Source organism: Theropithecus gelada, chromosome 9 (assembly GCF_003255815.1).
Source record: "Theropithecus gelada isolate Dixy chromosome 9, Tgel_1.0, whole genome shotgun sequence".
NCBI lineage: Eukaryota > Metazoa > Chordata > Mammalia > Primates > Cercopithecidae > Theropithecus > Theropithecus gelada.
In genome coordinates, this window is record NC_037677.1 from 14,590,311 (window position 1) to 14,599,618 (window position 9,308).

Below are 9,308 nucleotides of genomic sequence, written 5' to 3' on the forward strand. Positions count from 1 at the left end.
ACAATCTGAGACTGTATCAATTACATTAAAATCCATTGATCTGTCTTGTACTTTGGATGAATTTTTTACTCACATAAGATTTTGTAACATCCTGAAGTATTCATTTGGAAAATACTGGCTCACTGAGTTCAGGAGATCTTCCAAATGTGGACGCATTTCATGACACACTATTATAAATCACATTTCATTAAAGTATAACCAGTTTGATCAGAAAACTATGAATATTGTCAAGCTCACAATGACAGATGCAGATTTTCCAAAATTCAAAGTTTTGCCTTAAAAGCTTGTGACAATAAACACCATGAGTTGTTTCCCTTGAACTGACAAGCTCATTTCATTTGTTTTTGAGGAAATGTCTTCAAGTTTGAATAGCCATCATTTGGCAATTAGTCATTCTTTTGAAGAAAATGATGTTCTGTGGAAAAACGGGCAGTTAATTCATCTTGGCACTCAAATAACACACGTGCTTTTCCTCAAGAACACCACGGGTCTTCAGGACGCAGCAGGGGTGCTTTCTGTGGCTGTCCTACTTCAGGACACAGAATATCAAAACAGCATGTACTCAGAGTCAAGGTTTAACACAATGGTAATTTTTACTGCTTCATCAAAGGTATTCTTAAGTAAAACTGACTTTAAAAAAAAAACTGCAAGTGGATGGCAGTGAAGAATATAGTGAATACTAATACAGTTTGTGTCACTGACTTAAGGCACCAACAATTTACCACTCCCCCACCACCACTGTTTTTGCACCATCAGTGCAGATATCAAAACAGAGAAAAAGAAAAATAACATCTTAGCATTACTGTAAAAATGGTTTTGATTAGCAAGCCTCATGAAAGTGTCTCAGAGTCACCCCCAGGGTTCTGCACACCACACTTTGAAAACAGTTATTCCACTCTAATCTAGCCCCTACCATCCTGGCTTTTAGCTTAAAGAACTGCTCAGACAGGCTGAGATTTCAGCTCCAATAGAGCAGCAGAGACAAAATAAACATATCCAGTAACCCTGACAGAGCCTGTATGTCAGAAACTGGCAAAATGGAAATTATACTTTATAACTACATAAAACAAAAGAAAAAAAAATAACACAAAGAGAAGACTTCATTGACCAGCTTCTGTCCCATCAGTTCAGGAAACTGGGACATGATCTTTACTGCCAGATTCCGGACTGAGCTCTCTGGAGGACCCAGTGCTCCACCACCACTTCTACCACCCACCACCACGTGCAGGGACAACCCACAGGTAAGTAAGGAGGGTGGAGTGACTTGATTTTCCTCTCTGTTCCTTTCCTTTTTTAAAAATGCAGTCACATAGCTGGGTGGTGGAAATTTCTGAAGATACCACATTTTCTCAAATCAAAATAATTTTCTATTTAGAATTAAGGAGCTCCCAAAGATACCTTGTCAGATACCCAATGGCTCTCAAAGTTTTACTCTTTTTTCCAAATACATAGAATAAGGTATCTGAAGACAATGAACTTGAAACTATAGGGGGAAATCCAGGGGTCCTACAAGTATTCTCACAAACTAGACCTATGGGTTGAGATGGCAGGTGGTGTCCACATTCACTTTTTGTGGGGAAATGCCCAGCTTCAAAGAAATCAGATTATTCTGGAGAACAGAAAAACAATTTAACAAAGATTCATGGGTGTCTGATAGGCATAAATCATCCTTTACATTGCTTTAATCATCTTTCAAGTACAACTCACGCTAAGTGAGTCCTCACGCCTGTAATCCCAGCACTTCAGGAGGCCGAGGCAGGAGGATCACCTGAGGTGAGGAGTTCAAGACCAGCCTGACCAATATGGTGAAACCCCCTCTACTAAAAATACAAAAATCAGCCAGGTGTGGTTATGCGCACCTGTAATCCCAGCTACTTGGGAGGCTGCGGCATGAGAATTTCTTGAACCCAGGAAGTGGAGGTTGCAGTGAGCTAAGATCATGCCACCGCATTCCAGCCTGGATGACAGAGCAAAACTCTGTCTCAAAAAAAAAAAAAAAAAAAGGCTTGGTTCCGAATACCTGATACAGAAAAAGAACTTGTACCTGCTAACATAAACCATATTCCGACAATTCTGGAGATGGGTTATACAGATTCTGTAACTACAAGGAAACTTCTATATGTCCAAACTCTAGGCAGACCAAAAGCTCACGAGACAATTTTTTCATTAAACTGCTAAAATAAAGGCCGAGAACCTGCACAAATGACGCACCTGGAGGTAGAATTCAAATGTCTCCTTTTAAAAAAGAAAACCCTTAGATCTGGAGAATTATCATTCTACATTCTCACTGGTTTGGCCAAAACTTATAAGCAAGAGTGTCAAGCTTATAATTATACTGGTAGAGTTAACAGGTTAAACTCCACCACTATTATTCATCAAAAAAATTCACATGGCTTCCTACCCTTAACATCTAAGCACTATTATTATACTGAGTGCGTAGGGCTATAGCTGAGTACATGGCTGCCTGTGAAGTAGGGTATGGTACACAGATGGCATGGAGGGAAGAAGGGCAGTGAAAGATCCAATAACATGCATGGTATCCCCAAAGACAAAATAGGTACATAAAGAAGCATCTTTTTTGATTTGTGCAAGGTGATGGATTCAGTTTTAGGGAGCCTAAGCCACTAAAATGGCAGGGCAACAGCAGGACCACCAGGTGGAAATGTTCCACAGGCAAGGAGAATTAGGGGACTGGTTATTGGATTAGAGCCCAGATAAGAAATAAACATCTGAGGCTGGGTGCAGTGGCACACGCCTGTCAACACTTTGGGAGGCCAAGGCAGGCAGATCGATTGAGGTCAGGAGTTCAAGACCAGCCCGGCCAACATGGTGAAGCCCCATCTCTACTAAAAATACAAAAATTATCCAGGTGTGGTAGCATGTGCCTGTAATCCCAGCAACTGGGGAGGCTGAGGCGTGAGAATTGCTTGAACCTGGAAGGTGGAAGTTGCAGTAAGCTGAGACCACACCACTGCACTTCAGCCTCAGCGACAGAGCGAGAGTCTGTCTCAAAGAAAAAAAAAAAAGAAGAAGAAGGAGGAGGAGGCTGCGCATGGTGGCACATGCCTGTAATCCCAGCATTTTGGGAGGCCGAGGTGGACGGATCACTTGAGGTCAGGAGTTCAAGACCAGCCTGGCCAACATGGTGAAACACCGTCTCTACTAAAAATATAAAAATTAGCCAGGTGTGGTGGCACATGCCTAGAATCTCAGCTACTTGGGAGGCTAAGGCAGGAGAATCACCTGAACCCAGGAAGCAGAGGTTGCGGTGTGCCGAGATCGTGCCATTGCACTACAGCCTGGGTAACGGAGTGAGACTCAGTCTCAACAAAAAAAAAAAGAAGAAGAAGAAGAAGAAGATCCTTGTAATATAAACAAGTAGGAATCTACAAAGTATTATAATTACTTTATTCATAAGTAGGGTTCTAAAGAAGCCCTGGAAACAGAAAGGAATTAAAAAGTCTTTCCTAAAAGACACACAAGGAGACAAACCAAAGTTCACTTGAACTAAAATATGCATATCACAGGCAGAAATAGAGAAATCTTTCTTATAAACATCAAAAAACACATCATATTTATGAATTAACCCTTCTATTTGCTGAATATCTATTGGGAGCTTGTCGTGGGCTATTCTAGACAGTGGGAATACAGCAGTGAATGAGAATAAGTCGCTGCTCTCCCAGATTAGAAGACAGAAATAGATGAGGAAATAATTTGGGTGGTGCTCCATTCTTAAAAGAACAGTAAAGCAGAATAACGGATTTGAGAGTGACAAAGCAGGGGCTGGGGGTGGTGTGGGAAGAGGCTATTTGTTGTAGATAATTTCTCAGAGGAGGGAATGTTTGCACAAAAAGCCTAAATGAAGAGAAGGAAAAAGTGATACCAAGATCTATGAATAATTTATCACATTCCAATAACCAAGTAGGCAACTGCTCAAAAAACTAAAACATAAAATGGATGTTATTTTATATTTCACAATTTTTACCCCTCTTTTCATGAGGCTTTAAAAGTGTGTAGAAGGTACTTATAGTAGACATCATTTACCTTTTCTTCCACATCCGTTGAAGAATAATCCTCCTCTATAGGACGCCTGAAACATAGATTATGCTGATGCCACCACATCCACCGAAAATCCCACTATAAACAGTACTTAATCTGAAGAAATAAGGTAAGATGATGCAGTTGACAGCCTTACTTGGCTTTGCAATTAAAAAAAAAAAAACCCTAATAATGACACTTATAACTGGGAAAACCTCCCAGCATTGTAACACAGCATTTGATTAGCACCTAGTGGACTAGCTCTGACCTGTAGCTAGGTTCCCTCAAGATGGGGTTTATGATGTCATAGTATAGCTGCACACGTCACAGAGCTACTAGACCTGCATTCAAGACAATTAATAAAGGATTTTAAAATGTGAATTCACAATATAGCAGACTGCTCTATCAACTCTGCTCCTGAAAAATCAAATCTTTGTACTACCTAGTTTAAGGACTACAATAAAAATACACTAACAAGCTAAGCAAAAGCTGAAAACTATCTTGATGTTTATGTATTAAGACAGGATTCTCAACAGTCTGTTCTATGAGGGAAAAAGCATTTAAAAGAATATTTCAAATGTTTTAAAGCTGAAAATTATAAGAATATTATAAATCAAATACCTGAATAAAGATGTAAAATATTCCACTTTAATTTTTTTTCTCCCCCCGAGACGGAGTCTTGCTCTGTCACCCAGGCTGGAGTGCAATGGTGCTATCTCGGCTCACTGCAACCTCCGCCTCCTGGGTTCAAGCAATTCTCTTGCCTCAGCCACCTGAGTAGCTGGGATTACAGGCATGCGCCACCACACCCGGCTGATTTTTGTATTTTTAGTAAAGACAGGGTTTCACCATGTTGGCCAGGCTGGTCTTAACTCCTGACCCTCAGGTGATCCGCCCACCTTGGCCTCTGAAAGTGCTGGGATTACAGGTGTGAACTACCGTGCCTGGCCTACTTTAATTTTTAAAAGTCATACTTGATTGTGCTGAGTAAGACAAACACTAAATGAAAAATGTAGTTGATCTTCATTTTGGTTATATTGAGTGACTTCCTTCCCATTAAAGTGTTTTTTGTTTTTGGTTTGAGACAGAGTCTAGCTGTTGCTCAGGCTGGGGTTCAGTGGCACAATCTTGGCTCACTGCAACCTCCACCTCACAGGCTCAAGCAATCCTCCTGCCTCGCCCTCCCAAGTGGCTAGTGGCTGGTGGCTGAGATTACAGGTGCCTGCCACCACGCCCAGGTAATTTTTTTTTTTCTTTTTTTTTGATACGGACTCCTGTTCTGTCGCCCAGGTTGGAGTGCAGTGGTGTGATCTGGGCTCACCGCAACCTCTACCTCCTGGGTTGAAGCGATCCTCCTGTCTCAGCCTCCAAGTAGCTGGGATTACAGGTGTCCATCACCACACCCAGTTAATTTTTGTAATTTTAGTAGAGACGGAGTTTCACCATGTTGGTCAGGCTGGTCTCAACTGCTGGCCTCAGGTAATCTACCCGCCTTGGCCTCCCAAAGTGCTGAGATTACAGGTGTGAGTCACCACGTCTGGCCTAGGTGGTTTTTGTTTTGTTTTGTTTTTAAGATAGTGTGGCTAACAAATTGCAAAATCAATGTAGTTAAATTTTACCTTAAGAATATATGTTGAAAATATTTGTTAAAAAGAGATTAGCCAAGTACGATATTATTTCTATATTTGCTATCCATTATCTTCTAAAGAGATGTTGTTGTTGCCTCCAATCCCTTTTTTATGTATAGCACATAAGCTGAAATCCATAATCTAAATTAAAAAGGGGGAAGAGGATCATTGTTTCTGATACTATAAATGTAAATGGTCAAATTTCATGTTTCTAAAAAATTCACTTCTTGAAAGCAAAGCAAGTATTAGAATTTGGTCATTCTTAATTATCCAGAAGAGTTTAAATAATCTATTTTGATAATACTTCCAGTAACCACTTAAATTAAAATTAGGGTTCTTTATCCTTTGAAAACAGTGCTCTAACTAATCTTTTTTTTTCTTCTGAGTTAATCCTTATGGTATCTTGGATTTCCTATTTATAGTATTTGGGGCATCATTTTATATTCTAACCAATATGAGACATGTTTCACTTATTATAATATATATATATTAAAGTACTATAGAAATGAACATGATCTCTATAGAAGTCAAACTCTTTTAGCTCTAGAAGGAACTTTTGGAAGTCAGTCTCATATTTGGTTTCAGTAAGAAGGAAACTGATCATAATTTGCTAGCCAAATGTATTTCAAAATAATAAATACACATAAAGAATTTGCAATTAAGATCCTAAGCCAAAAAAAGACTTTTTATGCAACAGACCTCATATAAGGGCAAACAGTAGATATTAAAATTGCTCTTAACAGTAATATGGATCATTTCTAATAATGAACAGGAAATGTTCTTGCCAAAAGCTAAAAAACAGGGAATGAATGCCTACAAACCACTTTTCAAAACTCTCATGTTAATCTTTATTTCTAACCTAAACCAACTCTTTATTGTAGTATCTATGAAACAGCCAAACTGCAATTTATATGAATTATGCTGATTATCATATTCCTTCTACCAATCACTTGGTATAAGTCTAACGAGTACTGACTTGACAAAAACCACCATAGAAAAACAGTATAGAAAAATAGTAACGATAAAATGTGGTACATACCTACAATAAAATATTATTCAGCCTAAAAAACAAAGTCCTGTCACATGCTACAAAATGTTAACGACATTATGCTAAATATGTCAGTCACAAAAAGACAAAATACTGCATGATTCCACCTATAGGAGGTATCTAGTCAAATTCAGAGAAACAGAAAGTAGAATGGTGGTTACTAGTGGCTGAGGGAAAGCGTAATACCAAGAGGCAGTTGTTTAATGGGTGCTTAGTTCTAGATCTGCAAGATAAAAAAAGTTCTGGAGATCTGTTTCATGAAAATGTTACTTAACATCATGAACTGTGCACTTAAAAACTGTTAACATGGGCCAGGCGTGGTGGCTCATGCCTGTAATCCCAGCTCTTTGGGAGGCCAAAGCGGGTGGATCGTGAGGTCAGGAGATCAAGACCATCCTGGCTAACACGGTGAAACCCCATCTCTACTGAAAATACAAAAAATTACCTGGGAGTGGTGCCACGTGCCTGTAGTCCCAGCTACTCAGGAGGCTGAGGCAGGAGAATCGCTTGAACCCAGGAGGCGGAGCTTGCAGTGAGCCAAGATCGCGCCACTGCACTCCAGCCTAGGTGACAGAGCGAGACTCCATCTCAAAAAAAAAATTTTTTTAATGCTAACATGGTAAATTTTATGTTAGATATTTTTCCCACAATAAAAAATTTTAATAACTATAGCCCCAAATTTGATGGATATGATAATTAACTGGCTTTTCGCCAAGAAAACACTCATTAAATTGATTTTACTAAATTGCAATGAGACTGATGCTCATCATCTTAAATGATATAATTCTAAAACTCTGGACTCTCTCGTACTCCTGACCCGAGAATTATAGTGCAACAAATACAATGGCTGTTGGTGCCAGGAATTATATGGAAACAATTCCTAATGCATCGAAATGAGTAAAATTTAAATTTTCTATGACTTCACACATCCAGGGTCAGAAGCTGAACTGGGATCTAAATTTGAAACTGTCTTCTCTGCCACTGAATAATGGAGTAACAGAGTAACAGTATATATGTATCCATAGTACACATAGTGCAAACACACACACACAGAAGTATAAATTGTTATAAACTATATATATATATAGGGAGACAAGAGAGCATATATTCATTATCACTCTTAATGAACTATGGATTTTTCTAGGTAATGTTCTCTGAGATTGTCTGGTTAAACACTGAGTACCTATGCATTTCAGGTGATAAATGGTGGAGTGGTCAATGGACTCTAAACACAGACTGCCTGGGTTCAAATCTTGGCTCTGCCTTTCCTAGCTGTATGATCTGAAACAAGTGACTTAGACTCTCTGTGCCCTGTTTTCCTCAGGTGCAAATGGTTATGAAAACAGTACCTTTCTACAGGGTTGTGAAGATTTAGTCAACGCGTGTAAGGCACTTAGAACCGTGTCTGGCGGCCTGGCCCGGTAGCTCATACCTGTAATCTCAGCACTTTGTGAGGCCAAGACAGGTGGATCACCTGAGTTCAGGAGTTTGAGACCAGCCTGGCCAACATGGTGAAACCCCGCCTCTACTAAAAATACAAAATTAGCTGGGTGTTGTGGCACATGCCTGTAATCCCAGCTACTCAGGAGGCTGAGGCAGGAGAATCACATGAACCCGGGAGGCGGAGATAGTAGTGAGCCAGGATAACACCATTGCACTCCAGCCTGGTCAACAAGAGTGAAACTTCGTCTCAAAAAAAAAAAGAACAGTGCCTAGCACATACCGAATATTCAATAAAAGTTCACTTTTGTTATTCTTATTTTTTTTTTTTTTTTTTTTGAGACGGAGTCTCGCTCTGTCACCCAGGCTGGAGTGCAGTGGCCGGATCTCAGCTCACTGCAAGCTCCGCCTCCCAGGTTCAACGCCATTCTCCTGCCTCAGCCTCCCGAGTAGCTGGGACTACAGGCGCCTGCCACCTCGCCCAACTAAGTTTTTGTATTTTTAGTAGAGACGGGGTTTCACTGTGTTAGCCAGGATGGTCTCGATCTCCTGACCTCGTGATCCGCCCGTCTCGGCCTCCCAAAGTGCTGGGATTACAGGCTTGAGCCACCGCGCCCGGCCCGTTATTCTTATTCTTATTATTGCTACATTTTACTCAAATAATTTGGTCAACAAAGTACAGCTTAGATAACATACATGTATATTAAACCCTTTGATTTTAAAGGATTAAATGTATAAAAATCATCCCCAAAATGGAGGCAAGGAAAGAAGATTTACATAAAAGATGTCAAAATCAGAATCATTTTGACAAAGCATATGATACAGTTGGATGCTTGTCCCCTCCCAATCTCATGTTGAAATATAATCCTCAATGTTGGAGGTGGAGCCTAGTGGGAGGTGTTTGGGTCATGGTGAGTTCTCGCTCTAGTAGTTCTGAGAGCTGGTTGTTGAAGAGTGTGGCACCTCCCCTCTCTCTTGCTCCCTCTCTCTCCATGTGATACCCTAGCTCCCCCTTCTCCAGCTGCCATGGTTTGAAGCTTCCGGAGGTTTCCCTAGAAGCAGACACTGGTGCCATGCTTCTTGTGCAGCCTGCAAAACCGTGAGCCAAAACAAACTTTTCTTTTTTTTTTTTTTTTTTTTTTTGAGGGGATTTT

General features: G+C 40.2%; 1 protein-coding gene across 13 annotated transcripts in view; it reads right to left on the minus strand.

The window, feature by feature from the left end:
- CREM (cAMP responsive element modulator) overlaps nucleotides 1-9,308 on the minus strand; it is an 87,856-nt gene that overhangs the window by 38,904 nt on the left and 39,644 nt on the right. For 3 of the 13 annotated variants that reach the window (XM_025396685.1, XM_025396680.1, XM_025396679.1), the window contains exon 1: nucleotides 4,045-4,331. The exons of 9 other annotated variants lie outside the window; for them this stretch is intronic. In XM_025396685.1, coding sequence (XP_025252470.1) covers nucleotides 4,045-4,122 — 78 coding nt within the window. In that variant the 5' untranslated portion in view covers nucleotides 4,123-4,331. Of the gene's footprint in view, nucleotides 1-1,859; nucleotides 1,982-4,044; nucleotides 4,332-9,308 lie in introns of those variants that run through there. One more of the 13 variants, XM_025396687.1, reaches the window with a different exon arrangement.